At 40.2% G+C, this 17474-nt stretch overlaps 1 protein-coding gene across 7 annotated transcripts in view; it reads right to left on the bottom strand.

Annotated features, from left to right (window-relative positions):
* Positions 1-821: 821 nt before the first annotated feature.
* The window catches only part of lig (ubiquitin-associated protein-like lingerer), a 114797-nt gene continuing 98144 nt past the window's right edge, over positions 822-17474 (bottom strand). For all 7 annotated transcript variants that reach the window (XM_053784328.2, XM_053784332.2, XM_053784327.2 and 4 more), the window contains 4 exons: positions 16992-17225; positions 13804-13938; positions 2168-2329; positions 822-1909 (listed from right to left, as the gene is read on the bottom strand). In XM_053784328.2, coding sequence (XP_053640303.2) covers positions 1805-1909; positions 2168-2329; positions 13804-13938; positions 16992-17225 — 636 coding nt within the window. In that variant the 3' untranslated portion in view covers positions 822-1804. The remainder of the gene's footprint in view (positions 1910-2167; positions 2330-13803; positions 13939-16991; positions 17226-17474) is intronic.

Here is a 17474-nt window from a genome sequence, read left to right as displayed (position 1 = left end):
GATTACCATATTATTTCTAGAGTACAATTTAATAGAAAATTGAAAATCTACCTTCATACTTTCAGGTTTTCCCCTTCATTTGCATTTTGGGCACAACTACACTGTGAACACATTTGTTTGTATATTATTTATACATTCCAGTGAATCTAAATTTAATGGTGGTGGTGTAGGTGGTAGTGTGTTGTATGGTGTCATTAATATTGTGAATGGTATTGATGGTGATTGTGCTGTAGGTGGTAGGGCTGAGGCTTTTTTTAAAAGTTTATTTTGGACCAACATATCTCCGTGATTTGGTTTTCCAACATAAAAATTCTGAAATACTTCACTCTCACCTGGAGAAACTGCCCACCAAGGTATGCATCCTATGTAAATCTTCACATCTGCCAAATGTAAGTAAAATTGAACAGATTAAAATTTTACAATTACAGCATATATATTAAGAAATTTTGGATGTTGCATTTTTATGCAATGAAACATTTTAATTTGTTACTTTTCCTGTATTCAAAGGTGTTATACAATTCATATAAAATTATTTTAACTTAAAAATAGGAAGTACTTGTACTAAAATTTGGGAGATCAAATGTACTACATATCAATCACCAAAGATGAACTATTACTTAGCCTCAAACTCCTAATTCAGTTATTTGTATCCATACACCTCGGTTTTTAAATCTTCACCCAAGGTACAGAAAAATCTATAAATGAAAAATTGTCTAGTGTAGTGCAATTAGCAGTTTTGACCTTCGATATAACAGTTTTACAACTCATTGCCTTATCCATAATACGTACTGTACATTAAAAAAGGGAATAAAGATATGAAGTTTAGATTCAAGATATTTTTATTGGTGGAACTGAAATATTTCACTACACAAAAAGCTTACAAAACAAGAGGCATACTTTTCATATCATTGATACAGCATTCCTTTAACAGGAATGGGTTTATATTGTACCTAGAGAGATACAGAAGTTAAAAAATGAAAGAAAAAATAAAGTGAGTTGAACATACAATCATCCTATTCTGGGGTGACCACTGAAAGGCAACTCAAAGGAGTTGTGGTATCAAATTCCACAGCAGGCCCTTAACTTCAGTGAGTTTCAAGAAATGTGTTAACACCTCAACTCCAGAATAGAATGCCGTCTTACATTTGTAGCCTACATGAAGATCTGTTCTAGTGGTGTACAATCACTATAGTCTTCTTTGACAAATCCTATCACCCAAACATACAATTTGTAAAACTTTCGTAAATATAAAAAGGTGTGGGAGTGAAAGGTTGCGGGAGAAATGCACCATGCCAGTGGACCTGCGCCCATGGTTTATTCAGTGGCATCCGTTATTTACAAGTGAGAAGAGCAAGACTGAATACACCATTGCCACAAATGCTAAATATCATATCCACTTTTACATCACCTTGGACGAGTTCACATAAAGTATGACCTATAGGGGTGAAGAACAGCTTATCTCGTTAACATTTACAAATGTACTGAGACAAGCAAATCCTTTTATATTAGTATTTTTTTGCACTGACTAAAGAGTACACCTACGTTTCGACCCTTGTACATCCAAGCAAATTTTATTAAAGTCAAGGACTTCTGTGAGCGCATTTTCACATCTAATAGACAAATTGATGCTCCGGATGAAGAGGCACCTACATCGTAGGTGGGAATGGATGCTGGCCGAACAACACCAACAAACTGAACAGTGGATTCCATCGGATCATCCTTGTCATATGGTAGCGTAGGACTGAGGCAAGGTTACCCTATTAAGATAGCCTCAGGCTGTAGGTAAGAACTTACTGAGTTAACTTCAGTTGGTGCCCCAATAAGATCCTCCACCATAGGAAGGTTTAGATCCTCCTTTGTTTTGCCCACCTGTACTCCCAGCACGTTGACCACCAGAGCTACCTCCATCCTGTGAAGCATGAATCAAATAATATATAAATATTCCAGTTTTCAAGAAGGCAGAGAAGTGATTAAGATTTATTAGTAGTTTTTACCTACATGAAAAAAGAATTTCATAACGAAGACTTTCAAGAAAACTTAAATTAAAAGTAACAATAATTAATAAACTTGTAGATCTGAACATGGTAGTGTAAGACAGATTTGTGAAAGTAATAAACTATAGGATGTTAATCTAAGGCTTGGAATAGATAAAGTTAGATAAGCCAACCTGGTGCAGCTGATGATGCATGAGCGGGGAGTGATGTTGTGCTGCAGGCATCGTAGGGATGAACATGGGTGTGTAGGCGTTGGCGGTCATGGGGTTTGTTCCAGAACCAGCTAAATTAAATGGCGGAGGTGTTCCCGTATGAAAACCTTGTTTGTCGTATGACTGAAATAAGAAAATTAAAAACCTGAATCTTAAGAACATTTCAAAAACATGCTTCAGGCAACTTATAAAGAAGATATCTTAAATTTAAAAACCATGCCTTGTAACTTATATAGTAAACTAATAGAGACTTCATAAAATTTAGAGGTCTCCCTGTCTCACAAAATATATATCTAGCAATAAAAATGTTTTGCAAATGTCCAGATGAACTCTATAAATATTTCTATCAGTTCTGTAGGAGCAGACCCAAATAAAACTTGATCAATTTTGAAGATAATCTAAATCTAAATAAATAAATAAAATAGAAGTGTTAGATACGAGTGAGCGGAAGCAAGTGGTTTTTATAACTTGACAAGCTGTTGGAGTATTGGCAAAGTAATGTTTATGAAGGGATTCAGGGAAACTGGTTAGCTGGACTCAAGTCCTGGAGATGGGAAGTACAGTGCCTGCACTCTGGAGGAGAAGTGGGGATATTTGCATTTTTAACATGCTGGCTGTCTCCCATCGAGGCAAGGCGACCCGAAAAGGAAACTTTCATCATCACTCACACCATAACTGTCTTGCCAGAGGTGTGCAGATACAACAGTTTAGATGTGCATCTAAACAGCATACATCCGAAACCCATCCTTCAAAGTGCAAGCACTGTACTTCCCATCTCCAGGATGTGTCTGGCTAACAGATCTCCATGAATCCCTTCACAAAATATTACCCTGCTCATACTCCAACAGCTCATCAAGTCACAAAAACTGTTTGTTTCCACTCACTCCTGACACACTTACACATGTCTGCTGTATGTTGAAGTCCCTTGCAAACAAAACTTCCTATAACCCCTCCCTCCATCCTTTCCTAGGATGACCCCTACCACCCTTTCCCTCGACTACAGGTATACACACCCTCCAAGTCATCCTATTTTGCTCTATCCTCTCTGTATGACCAAACAACAACGCCTCTTCAGCCCTCTGGATAATACTCTTAGTAACTCCTAATCTCCTCCTAATTGCCACACTACAAATTCTCTGCATATTTACACCACACATTGCCCTCAGACATGACATCTCCACTGCCTCCAGCCTCCTCTTCCTCCTTGCTGCAACGTTCACAAGTCGTGCTTCACACCCATACAAGTGTACTGGTACCACTATACATTCCCCCTCTTTGCCTCCATGGATAATGTTCTTTACCTCCACAAATACCTCGATGCACAACCTACCTTATTCCATTCATCAATTTTATGGTTTACCTTGTCTTTCACATACCCATTTGCTGATACATTGATTCCCAAGTACAGTGGACCCCTGGTATTCAATATTAATCCGTTCCTGAGAGCTCATCGTATGCCAAAATTATTGGAAGGCGAATGAATTTTCCCCATAAGAAATAATGGAAATCAAATTAATCTGTGCAAGACACCCAAAAGTATGAAAAAAAAATTTTTACCACAAAAAATATTAAGTTTAATTACACACAAACTGAAGAAGACATGCACAGTTTGTAGTACTCTACTAACAATAGAATACATGACACTTACCTTTAATGAAGATCTGGCGATGATTGATGGGATGGGAGGAGGGGAGAGTGTCGAAGTTGTTAATGCTTAGAAGGGGAATCCACTTCCATTAGGACTTGAGGTAGCAAGTCCTTTTACGGGGTTACTTCCCTTCTTCTTTTAATGCCACTAGGACCAGCTTGAGAGTCACTGGACCTCTGTCACACAACAAATCTGTCCATAGAGCTCTGTACCTCCCATTCCTTTAAAATGTCTAAAATGGGCCATAACATTGTCATTGTAATAGTCACCAGCACGGCTTGCAATAGCTGTGTTAGGGTGATTTTCATCCATAAAGGTTTACAGTTCAACCCACTTTGCACATATTTCCTTAATTTTTGAAGTAGGCACAACGAATTCCACAACTGGTATAGGCTTCTCAGGGTTAGCCCCAAACCCTTCAAAATCTTTCTTAATTTCCATACTAATTCTCACCCTTTTTACCGCAGGGTTGGCACTAGAAGCTTTCTTGGGGCCCATGGTGACTTATTTTGCAGAAACAAGCACCAAAAACACTGTGATAATATGGAATGTACCGAATGTATGCTTAGATGCGAGCACACTGGGTGGCTTGTAAACACTGGCACGCACGGGGCAGTTCAGGCCACACATGCACACGTCCTGGACAAATCGCGTGTGGCGGGTTTTTTAACGAGTGGCGAGGCAAAATTTTTGCGTTAAAATGTATCAAACACTGGATTTAACATATACCGATGCCATCGAATACCGGGGGGGTCCACTGTATCTGAATGCGCACACTTCTTCAATACTCCCTTCCTACAGGCTGGCCATCTCCCACCGAGATAGGGTGACCCCCTCCCCCCCCAAAAAAAAAACAACTTTCACCATCATTTACACTATCACTGTTGTGAAGTGTTCAACACCTCCAGAGAATCTCCAAAGTTGTTCTGGCACTTGGGCTGCAGCCTGGGTGCCGGGAATAGCTCAAATGTAGTTGAAAGACTTACCGGACCCTTGTCACTAGGCTGCCGCTGCCACAGGGCTATAAACGGTACTACACTTGACACGAACGCTCACCGTTCGACTGCCATTGGGCTCTAAACAGTGCATCACATGTACACTCTCCAACACTCCTTTGGAAGCCACTGCCACTACGTGGAGAAGACCCATGACAGGACCCATCCTGGCAAACCCACATGAACATGAACTGTCTTGCCTGAGGTAAGCATAAATGACAGTTTAGATGCCCTTCTAAACAGCATATACAGTGGACCCTCGCATGCCGTTGGCATCACATAACGTTAAATCAGCATACTGATACATTTTATCACTAAAATTTTGCCTTGCATACCGCTAAAAAACTCGCTCAACACTATTCGTCCAAGACGCTTCTAATGTGTGGCCTGAGCCAGCTTCACATGTTCCGCCGGTGGCATTGTTTACAAGCCAGCCTCCGCGGTAACATCCAAGCATACAATCGGAACATTTCGTATTATTACAGCATTTTTGGTGATTTCATCTGCAAAATAAGTGACCATGGGCCCCAAGAAAGCCTCTAGTGCTAACCCAGTGGTAAAAAGGGTGAGAAATACTATCATACCACAGTCAGCTGCTGCTGCACCACGGTCAGCTGTTGCTTGACCAGTCAGCTGTTGCTGGATCAGTCAGCTGCTGTTGCACCTCAATCAGCTGTTGCTGGACCAGTCAGCTGTTGTTGGATCAGTCAGCTGCTTCTGCACCACGATCAGCTGTTGTTGGACCAGTCAGCTGTTGCTGAATCAGTCAGCTGCTGCTGCACCACGATCAGCTGTTGCTGGACCAGTCAGCTGTTGCTGGATCAGTTAGCTGCTGCTGCACCACGATCAGCTGTTGCTGGATCAGTCAGCTGTTGCTGGATCAGTCAGCTGTTGCTGGACCAGTCAGCTGTTGCTGGACCAGTCAGCTGTTGCTGGACCAGTCAGCTGTTGCTGGACCAGTCAGCTGTTGCTGGATCAGTCAGCTGTTGCTGGATCAGTCAGCTGTTGCTGGATCAGTCAGCTGTTGCTGGACCAGTCAGCTGTTGCTGGACCAATCAGCTGTTGCTGGACCAATCAGCTGTTGCTGGACCAGTCAGCTGTTGCTGGATCAGTCAGCTGTTGCTGGACCAGTCAGCTGTTGCTGGACCAGTCAGCTGTTGCTGGATCAGTCAGCTGTTGCTGGATCAGTCAGCTGCTGCTGCACCACAGTCAGCTGCTGTTGCACCATCAGCTGTTTCTGAACATGACTCGTCCCGAACCTGTCCATCCAGCCTGAGCGCCTGCCTTGCTGTCATTGTTTACAAGCCAGGGTGGCCGGTTGCATGCATACATTCGATACATTTTGTATTATTCCATTATTTATAGTGCTTGTAACTGCTAAATAAGCCACCATGGGCCCAAAGAAAGCTTCTAGTGCCAACCCTGTGGTAAAAAGGGTGATAAATACTATCGTACCACAATCAGCTGATAAATTGGACCAGTCAGCTGTTGCTGCACCACAGCTGCTGCTGCACCATGGTCAGCTGTTGCTGCACCACAGCTGCTGCTGCACCATGGTCAGCTGCACCACCATCAGCTGTATTACTCGAAGATGTGGAGAGAGTGTTGTTGGTGTGGCTTAACGTGAAACAAATACCGAGAAACGATTAACCCCGGAGGGTTAGCCACCCAGGATAACCCAAGAAAGTCAGTGCATCATCGAGGACTCTCTAACTTATTTCCATTGGGGTCCTTAATCTTGTCTGCCAGGATGCAACCCACACCAGTCGACTAACACCCAGGTGAACAGGGAAAAACGCCTGGAACTAGTGCTCATATTGGTGAATTTAAAGCCAGCAAAGGTTGGTTTGAGAGATTTAAGAATCGTAGTGGCATACACAGTGTGATAAGGCCTGTTCTGGGAGAAAATACCAAACAGGACCTACAGTACTCAGGAGGAAAAGGCACTCCCAGGACACACTGTCTCATCAGTCATTGCTGCATCTTCAATAAAGGTAAGTGTCATTTATTCTTCATTTAGTAGAGTAGTACATGCACAATATATACTGTGCATGTACTACTCTACTATTGTGCATGTATCCTTCTCTTTGTGTGTAGGAAAATGTATATTTCATGTGGTAAAAAAAATTTTTTCATACTTTTGGGTGTCTTGCACGGATTAATTTGATTTCCATTATTTCTTATGGGGAAAATTCATCCGCATAACAATGAGCTCTCATGAACGGATTAATATCGTTATGCGGGGGTCCACTGTATTCCAGACTCCTCCTTTAGGGTGCAAGCACTGTACTTCCCACCTTCAGAACTCAAGTCTGGCTAGCTAATTTCCCAGAATCCCTTCACAACTGTTACCTTACTCACACCCCAACAGCTCATCAAGTCCCAAAAGCCATTTAGCTCCTGTCACTCCTAACGCCTGCTGGATGTCCAAGCCTGGCGTACACAAAACCTCTTACCCCCCTCTTCAACCATACTTCGACGACACCCACCCCGCTTTCCCTCCACTAGATTAATACACCCTCCACGTCAAACTATTTTGCTCCATCCTCTCTAAATGTCCAAACCACCTCAACCCATTCTCAACCTTCTGAATAATTCTTTTATTAACCCTGCAGCTCCTCCTAAACTCCAAGCTACAAATTCTTTGAATAATATTTACACCACACATTGCCCTCAGACACATTTCCTAGAATCAGACCAATAGCATTGGACCCGAGAGGAGTAATAAGGAAAGCTATTTGTTGGGAAGTGGAAGAGATAGAACCAATATAAATGTAGTTTTAAAAACTTCACATATTTTGTGGAACTGAAGAAAGAAGGAAGAATGGCTGGTGGAGGGCATGAAAAGCCAGACTTTAGAAGAGGGAACTTTGAGGGAATGAGAGACTTCCTGAATGCAGGGTAGTGGGACAGAGAACCGAAAGGAACATCAGTGGATGAGATGACGAGCTTAGATGGAAAATACCGGGAGGCAGAGATTATACAATGATGTGGAAGCAACCAAGATAGGGTGCCTTTAGCTCAACCAGATTTTTTTTTTTTAACACCCCAGCCGTCTCCCACCGAGTCAGGGTGTCCAAAAGAAGAAACTCTTTCACCATCATTCATACATAATCACTGTCTTTGTAGAGGCAAGCAGATATGGCAGTTCAGATGTCACTCTAAACAGCAAATATACCAAACTCCTTATTTAAAAGTTCAGGCATTGTACTTCCCACCTCCAGGGCTCAAGTCCAGACAACAGGTTTCCCTGAATCCCTTCACAAAATATTACCTCGCTCGCACTCAGACAGCTTGTCAAGTCCCAAAAATCATTTGTGTCCATTTATTCTTAACACATTCACACAGGCAGAGTGAAAAAAGAAGTATAAGAACATGGGAAAACTACAGAAAGCAAAGGGCAGACAAGAACAGAGAAGTGAGCAGATTAGCCAGAAACAAATATTCCAGGGCGAGGAAAGAGGCCGAGTGACGATTTAAGATCGTCTAAAAAAAAAAAAAATGCTTAACAGCCACATTTGAAGAAACATAACCATTAAATACCAGCAAATTCAACTGAAGGAAGAGGGAAAGCTTCACACAGACAACAGGTAAAAAAATTTTGATGGACCTCAATACATCAAATGCAATGGAACCTAACAAGGTGACACCATGGATTCTGCAAGAGGAAGCAGTAGCAGTCTGAACCCCCTACCTAAGATCAACAAGCCAGTGGATATGGAACAGTTGCCAGAGATCTGGAAGATGGGACTACATTCACTATGATGAAAATTAACCCTTTCAGGGTCGAGAGGCCCTCTCCTAAACTTGTTCTCAGGGTCGAAAATTTTTTTGGGAAAAAATGTTTTTTTCTTATGAAACGATAGAGAATCTTTTCCCGATCATAATGACACCAATAGTATGAAATTTGATGGAAAACTTACATAATTAAGTTAGCGGTCTGAACGATGTTTACTCATCGGCAATTTCGCCCACTTTGAGCCCTATTTTCGGCCAATTCCAGTGTACTAGTCGACAAAAATCATAACTATTTCGCTAGAACTCCATTTTTCCTATCGAATGAGTACAAGAAACCACCCATTTACCGATTTCAACTATCCAATAAAGTGGTCAGAAATTGGCAATTTTGCCAATTTCACCCATATTTCAAAAGATGCCAATTTCCAAATAGAGTCCAGAATAAACAAGACAGCCATTCCTGGCACTAAAATAACATTTTCTCTGTTCATTAGTCACATCCTCAGGCCTCTCTTACATTTCTTCTGCTTTCCACTTTGAATTTTTATTCTCACAAAAAAAATAGAAGATTTACTGTTATGCAGACTACTGCATTAGTGTAGAAATGGTATAAATAATATCAACGCACTTGTGAAAGAATATTAGACTCACCAGTTGACGTGTATTGGACGCATGGAATGACTTGTTTACTTTTGAACTTATGCAAAAATTGAACATTTCTGCTACTTTGAGTTCAATTTCAAGGTACTTTTCATTGTAAAACCAATCAAAATCATCTCAATTTCTGTAACATGTCTTCCATTCTATAAAATGAGACCAGGAAAACTAGAATACAACCATAAATACCATACTAAAATACAGCGCAAATTTGCTGTTTTAAACGAAAAACATGGTCCAAGTTTTTTTTTTCTCATTACGCACTATGTTTTTTTATACTGTGCACACTGACCACGTAGACCCATTCTTTCATATGTAGGCCTACCAGCTTTCTCTCGCTAGATTTGAAGGCACTAGAATTTACACGTACTAGTACGTCAATAACCCTGGTGCGTAAGCCATACTAGTATGTCGGAAACCCTGAAAGGGTTAATGAATGTACTGTATATGTATTTTATCACTCTGGGGCGCTTTAATTAAATGTTGTATCATATTACACGTGGGTGGGGTGGGCTGACCTGGCTGGCTACCATACCTCCCAAACCTGACTTCCTACAAATAAAACTCACCTCTCACCCTACCGTAAGACTACAAATACTTTAAGGTAAGTAATGGATGTACTGTGTGTGTATTATACTTTTTATTGCTTTTAATGCCTAGTTCTATTGCTAACTTAATATATGTTAGTGTAAACTTGTTATCTGGCATTTACTAGTGGAAAAAATGGCGTTCAGTTTTCCGTCGGTGTCTGCTTTCCAGCAGTAGCCTGGAACCTAACCTGCTGTATAAGTGGGGCCCTACTGTATATTGCCATATAAGTGGGGCCCTACTGTATATTGCCGTATAAGTGGGGCCCTACTGTATATTAAGTTTTCTGTAAAACTCCATGGTCATGGCATGCCAAATCTTAGTATGTTGCACATGTCCATTGATGTTGACAGCCCACAGGTGACTGAGCTGCAATCACTCATGCTCTTGAATTTAGTCCTCAGAGAAGTTGCCATGTAGAGTATTTAGAATGAAACGATCATAAAAATCATAATTTTTTTGAGTAATAAAAAAAAACCTAGGTAGTAGGTTGGTAGACAGCAACCGCCCAGGGAGGTACTACTATCCTGCCTACAGAGTGTAAAATGGAAGCCTGTACTTGTTTTACATGATGGTAGGATTGCTGGTGTCTTTTCTCTGTCTCATAAACATGCAAGATTTCAGGTAAGTCTTGCTTTTTCTACAGTGGACCCTCGGTTTTTGGCCAGTTTTTCGGCTCCTGGTGATCGGCCGTTTCAGACGTGTCCGTCCGCCGGACGTGGCAGCTTGCGCATCAGTTTGGCTGTGTCTCTCGGTGTGTACGGAAGCTTTAGCTCACACATCCAAACATTTCGCTTGTTTTCCATTGTTTTTTGTGATTTTTTGCAATGCAACTGGCTCCAAATAAAGATCATAGTAAAGTTCCTGTTGTAAAGAAAGTGAGAAACACCATGGTATTTAAGCATGAGGTGTAGCAGGCATGCAGGGAGTGTAGCAGACATGCAGGGAGAGTAGCAGACATGCAAGGAGTGTAGAAGGCATGCAGGGAGTGTAGAAGGCATGCAGGGAGTGTAGCAGGCATGCAGGGAGTGTAGCTGGCATGCAGGAAGTGTAGCAGGCATGCAGGAAGTGTAACGTAGCAGGCATGCAGGAAGTGTAACGTAGCAGGCATGCAGGAAGTGTGGCGTAGCATGCATGCAGGAAGTGTAGCAGGCATGCAAGAAGTGTAACAGGCATGCAGGAAGTGTAGCAGGCATGCAGGAAGTGTAGCAGGCATGCAGGAAGTGTAGCAGGCATGCAGGAAGTGTAGCAGGCATGCAGGGAGTGTAGCTGGCATGCAGGGAGTATAGCTGGCATGCAGGGAGTGTAGCAGGCATGCAGGAAGTGTAGCAGACATGCATTGAGTGCAGCAGGCATGCAGGGTGTGTAGCAGGCATGCAGGGTGTGTAGCAGGCATGCAGGGAGTGTAGCAGGCATGCTGGAAGTGTAGGGTAGCAGGCATGCAGGAAGTTTAGCAGGCATGCAGGGAGTGTAGCAGGCATGCAGGGAGTGTAGCAGGCGTGCAGGGAGTGTAGCAGGCATGCAGGGAGTGTAGCAGACATGCAGGGAGTGTAGCAGGCATGCAGGAAGTGTAGTAGGCATGCAGGGAGTGTAGCAGGCATGCAGGAAGTGTAGCAGGCATGCATTAAGTGTAGCAGGCATGCAGGAAGTGTAGCAGGCATGCAGGAAGTGTAGCAGGCATGCATTAAGTGTAGCAGGCATGCATTAAGTGTAGCAGTCATGCAGGAAGTGTAGCATAGCAGGCATGCAGGAAGTGTAGCATAGCAGGTATGCAGGAAGTGTAGCAGGCATGCAGGAAGTGTAGTAGGTATTCCAGAATGCCAGCATTAGTCTTCAATAAAGGTATGTAATACTGATTTAATTGTTAAAAAAAATATTGTTTTTTTTGTGAATATTTTTGTCTGGAATGGATTAATTGTATTTACATTAATTCTCGTGGGAAGTATTATTTCGGTTTTCGATCATTTCAGTTTTAGGCTGAGCTTCTGGAACGGATTACGGCCGATAACCGAGGGTTCATTGTACTTACACTTAGGTCACACTACACATACATTTTTTTTTTTTTCAACAAGTTGGCCGTTTCCCACCGAGGCAGGGTGACCCGAAACACAAAGAAAATCCCCAAAAAGAAAATACTTTCATCATTCAACACTTTCACCACACTCACACAGGTAGTAGGTTGGTAGACAGCAACCACCCAGGGAAGTACTACCATCCTGCCAAGTGAGTGTAAAACAAAAGCCTGTAATTGTTTTAAATGATGGTAGGATTGCTGGTGTCTCTTGTCTGTCTCATAAATATGCAAGATTACAGGTATGTCTTGCTACTTCTACTTACACTTAGGTCACACTACACATACATGTACACGTTTATTTATACACACTCATCTGAGTTTTCTTTGATTTTATCTTAATAGTTCTTGGTCTTATTACTTTTCCTTTTATATCCATGGGGAAGTGGAATAAGAATCTTTCCTCCGTAAGCCATGCGTGTTGTAAAAGTCAACTAAAATGCCGGGAACAATGGGCTAGTAACCCCTTTTTCTGTAAAGATTACTAAAAAGAATAAGAAGAACATACATGTACAAGCATATATATATACACATCCCTCTGGGTTTTCTTCTATTTTCTTACTAGTTCTTGTTTATTTCCACTTATCTCCATGGGGATATGGAACAGAATTCTTCTTCCGTAAGCCATGCGTGTTGTAAGAGGCAACTAAAATGCCTGGAGCAAGGGGCTAGTAACCCCTTCCCTGTATAAATTACTAAATTTAAAAAGATAAACTTTTGTTTTTCTTTATGGGCCACCATGCCTCGGTGGGATATGGCCGGTTTGCTGAAAGAATAAAAACAACAACAACAACAACAACAAAAACTAATTACCATCATGTCCTCTTGATGGCAGCAAGAACAAAAAAAATTACACTTTTGGAAAAACATACTTAGAAATATGAAAGAAATAAGCTGATTGCATCAACATGTTGCCAGAATTATGCACTATTTTTTTCGGTAAGAAAACATTTTTTTCCACAATTTTTCAATTTTCTGTTTTTATCCCTCCTAGGACATTCATGGCACCCTTGAGAGTATGTAGCACCGATGTGCAACCCACACCTGAAAAAGCATGTTGTGAAACTGAAGAAAGTACAGAGGAACGCAAAGAGTCTCTACGTAGAGCTACAGGCCATAAGCTACGAGGACAGGCTAATGAAATTGAATCTCATGATACTAAAGCCAGAAAAACCAAGGGAGATTAGACAGGCTGTATGAAGTAAGAAAGGGTAACCTGGGGATATACCTGGAAGTTAAAGACAAATAAGTCACTGGGATATCATGAAATATTTCTTCAGTCTCAGAGTGGTCAGGAAGTGGAATGATTGAATGGAAGAGGCAAGCTCCACACACAATTTTAAGAGCAGGTATGCTAGTGTACATGAGGCAAAGAGGGAGTGAATTTGGCAGGCAGCAAGTTGAGCAGTGGGCCCAGAAGCTAGGACTCAAACCTATACCACATATAGGTGTGTGTGTACATGTGAGTGCATGTGTGCACATACACTCACTCTCTCTCACTCACCCTCAGAAATGAGCTGCTTGGAGAGAAACATTAAGTTATGCATCAAGTTTCAGAAACTTGTGGCAATATTAAACACAGCAGAAAGATTAAGAGGTATATTTCTAAGCTGAAAACAACTCCTGGAAGTACAGTCAAGAAGTGCTCTGCAAAAGTTTCAGCCACAGTCCTTCAGGTCTTCATAAGTGTTTACCTTATTCTGATATGAAAATCATGCATACATCCGAATTATCTATTCTACTTTCATAAAAAAATCTTAACTTCATGTGGTTTATTCCCACTAAGGTATAATAAAAATTAATGCCCTAAAAATACACTGACATACAAAAATACTTTCCTGTTTAAGAAAATAACAGATTAGGAGAGGTACAAAATTATTAATAGACAAAAATTACATACCCTTCCCATTTTACTAAGGTGGTTCTTATAGCCTCCAAGATCAGTGCCTGAATTTGTGGCTGTACCAGTTGTTGTTCCACCAGCTTTATTCTGGTTCTGTGTCGCTGACCCGTAACCAGTCTTGAAGTCCTGAGTCTAAAAACCACACTAATCAAGTTTTGCCCTATTCACATAGGTTGATGAAATTGTGCAGATACATAATATTCTTTGAAGCATTTACAGGTTATTGATTACTTCTGCAGACTTCAATAACTGGTTGTCAATTTTAAATATTCAATTTCAAATCTTTTTGAAAATTGTGTAAATAACTTTTACATTGATTCAGCAATGTGAAACTGTATACCAAGGATTTTGAGGAAGAGAAGTGAGGAAAGAGAAAACAGGGAAAGGAGAGAGAGAAAATGGAAGAGAGAAAGCAAGGGGGGAGAGAGAGAGAGAGAGAGAGAGAGAGAGAGAGAGAGAAAAGAGAGAAAAGAGAGAGAGAGAAAAGAGAGGAGAGAAAAGAGAGGAGAGAAAAGAGAGGAGAGAAAAGAGAGAAAAGAGAAAAGAGAGAGGAGAGAAAAAAGAGAGAAAAGAGAGAAGAGAGAAGAGAAAAGAGAGAGAAAAGAGAAAAGAAAGAGAAAAGAAAGAGAAAAGAGAGAAAAGAGAGAGAAAAGAGACAGAAGAGAGAGAAGAGAAAAGAGAAAAGAGATAGAAAAGAGAAAAGAGAGAAAAGAGAGAAGAGAAAAGAGAGAAAAGAGAGAGAAAAGAGAGAAAAGAGAAAAGAGAAAAGAGAGAGAAAAGAGAGAAGAGAGAAAAGAAAGAGAAAAGAGAGAGAAGAGAGAAAAAGAGAAAAGAGAAAAGAGAGAGAAAAGAGAGAAAAAAGAGAGAAAAGAGAGAGAAGAGAGAAAAGAGAGAAAAGAGAGAGAAGAGAGAAAAGAGAGAAGAGAGAGAAAAGAGAGAAAAGAGAGAAAAGAGAGAAAAGAGAAGAGAGAAAATAGAGAAAAGAGAGAAAAGAGAGAAAAGAGAGAAAAGAGAGAGAAAAGAGAAGAGAGAAAAGAGAAGAGAGAAAAGAGAGAAGAGAGAAAAGAGAGAAGAGAGAAAAGAGAGAAGAGAGAAAAGAGAGAAGAGAGAAAAGAGAGAAAAGAGAGAGGAGAGAGAAAAGAAAGAGAAAAGAGAGAAGAGAGAAAAGAGAGAAAAGAGAAAAGAGAGAAAAGAGAGAAAAGAGAAAAGAGAGAGAAAAGAGAGAAAAGAGAGAAGAGGAAAGAGAAGAGAGAAAAGAGGAGAAAAGAGAGAAAAGAGAAGAGAGAAAAAAGAGAGAGAAGAGAGGAGAAGAGAGAAAAGAGAGAAAAGAGAAAATAGAGAAAAGAGAGAAAAGAGAGAAAAGAAAGAGAAAAGACAGAAAAGAGAGAGAAATTAGAGAAAAGAGAGAGGAGAGAAAAGAGAGAAAAGAGAAGAGAGAAAAGAGAAGAGAGAAAAGAGAAGAGAGAAAAGAGAGAAGAGAGAAAAGAGAGAAGAGAGAAAAGAGAGAGAAAAGAGAAAAAAGAGAGAGAAAAGAGAAGAGAGAAAAGAGAAGAGAGAAAAGAGAGAAGAGAGAAAAGGGAGAAGAGAGAAAAGAGAGAGAAAAGAGAAAAAAGAGAAAGAAGAGAAAAGAGAGAGAAAAGAGAGAAAAGAGAGAAAAGAGAGAGAAAAGAGAAGAGAGAAAAGAGAAAAGAGAGAAGAGGAAAGAGAAGAGAGAAAAGAGGAGAAAAGAGAGAAAAGAGAAGAGAGAAAAGAGAGAAGAGAGGAGAAGAGAGAAAAGAGAGAAAAGAGAAAATAGAGAAAAGAGAGAAAAGAGAGAAAAGAAAGAGAAAAGACAGAAAAGAGAGAAAAGAGAGAAAAGAGAGAGAAATGAGAAAAAAGAGAGAGGAGAGAAAAGAGAGAGAGAGAGAGAGAGAGAGAGAGAGAGAGAGAGAGAGAGAGAAGAGAAGAGAGAGAAGAGAGAGAAGAGAGAGAAGAGAGAGAGAGAGAGGAGAGAGGAGAGAGAGAAGAGAGAGGAGAGAGAGGAGAGAGAGGAGAAAAGAGGAGAAGAGAGGAGAAGAGAGGAGAAGAGAGGAGAAGAGAGGAGAAGAGAGGAGAAAAGAGGAGAAAAGAGAGAAAAGAAAGATAAAAGAGAAAAGGAGAAAAGAAAGATAAAAGAGAGGAAAAGAGAGAAAAAGGAGAGAAAAAAGAGAGAAGAGAGAAAAGAGAAAGAGAGAGAGAGAGCGAGAAGGGGGGGGGATAAGGACGGGGAGATGAAGAGCAAGGGAGAATGGAAGAACGAAGCGAGAGGAAGAAAGAGAGAGGAAAAATAAAGGAGGGAGAGAAAGAAGAAATGAGAGGAAAAGGGAAAGTGTAAAAATAGAAAGAGGGAAATTGAGGGGGTAAATGTGAAGATAGGAAAGAAGGAAAAGGAAAGAGGGGAGAATAGGGTTAGGGACAGTACAATTGAATGCTGAACAGAAATAACTTAAAATAACTTTTACTGATATATCAGAAATTGTATGTTCATTAATTACTTATAACAAGTACTAAAGCATAGTTTTAGCAGTGACAATGTACAGTGTGTGTGTGTGTGTGTATTATATATATATATATATATATATATATATATATATATATATGTATATATATATATATATATATATATATATATATATATATATATATATATATATATATATATATATATATATATATATATATATATATATATATATATATACACACTGAGCCATATCTGTTTCCTACCAGTGTGAATATTACAATATGATCTTATTAAAAACAAAAATATTTCATTCTTTGTGGCTCTTTATCAGCCATTAAATTATTTGATCCATTATAACAGTGACCAAGTGCCCTTGATGCAAAGTGTATTTTTAAAATTGAACCTTCCATGTCACTTTTATAAAAATTTGTAAGTTCACATTATGTACTTGAGTTGAAAAAGTATAGGAGCAATAATAATGTTTAAATAAATCTTATGAGGAACAATAAGCTGCCATCTGTCATTAACCTCAGATGATATAATGAGAATAGAGCAAAGCAGTAACCTACTGGGACTAATGCAGAATAGTTTATTGCAAATCAACATTGCAAATACTATATGCAGATACAGGTGGAAAGTTAACATCATTCCTATACCTCCCAAACCTTTTCTGGCAAAAGAATTTTTAATACAAAGTTCTTACCTGTGATATATTATCATAGTAGTTTCCTGTACCATATTGTAGTTTGGGAGCAGCAGGAAATTGGTTAGTGTTTGTCCCTGTATGAGTATTGGTAACAGGTGGAATCTGTATGATAGTAGGAGCACCATATTGAGGAAATGAGCTTGGGACTGCTGCCATATTATGGTACATGTAAAAGGGTGGCATTGCTGCATTGCCTGCCGCCGTAATGTATGTGCCACCAGCCTGTGCACCCTGAAATATTTAAATAGAATAAAAGATCTTGCAATTAAAATAAAACCACTATTGCCAATAGAGATAAAAGTATCCACATCTTGTTCAGCATTTTTTTTTTTTTTTAACTCGATGGCAGTTTCCCGCCAAGGCAGGGCGATCCAAAGAAAACATTCACCAACATTAATTCAACTGCAGATTTTTCAGAAGTGTGCTGACATCACAAACAGATTACCTCTCAGACTTAAATATCCTCACACCTCCTCCAGA

The sequence above is a fragment of the Cherax quadricarinatus genome, chromosome 43, assembly GCF_038502225.1.
Source record: "Cherax quadricarinatus isolate ZL_2023a chromosome 43, ASM3850222v1, whole genome shotgun sequence".
NCBI lineage: Eukaryota > Metazoa > Arthropoda > Malacostraca > Decapoda > Parastacidae > Cherax > Cherax quadricarinatus.
The sequence above is the reverse complement of the archived record's forward strand: the minus strand, read 5'-3'. Positions and strand labels throughout refer to the sequence as shown.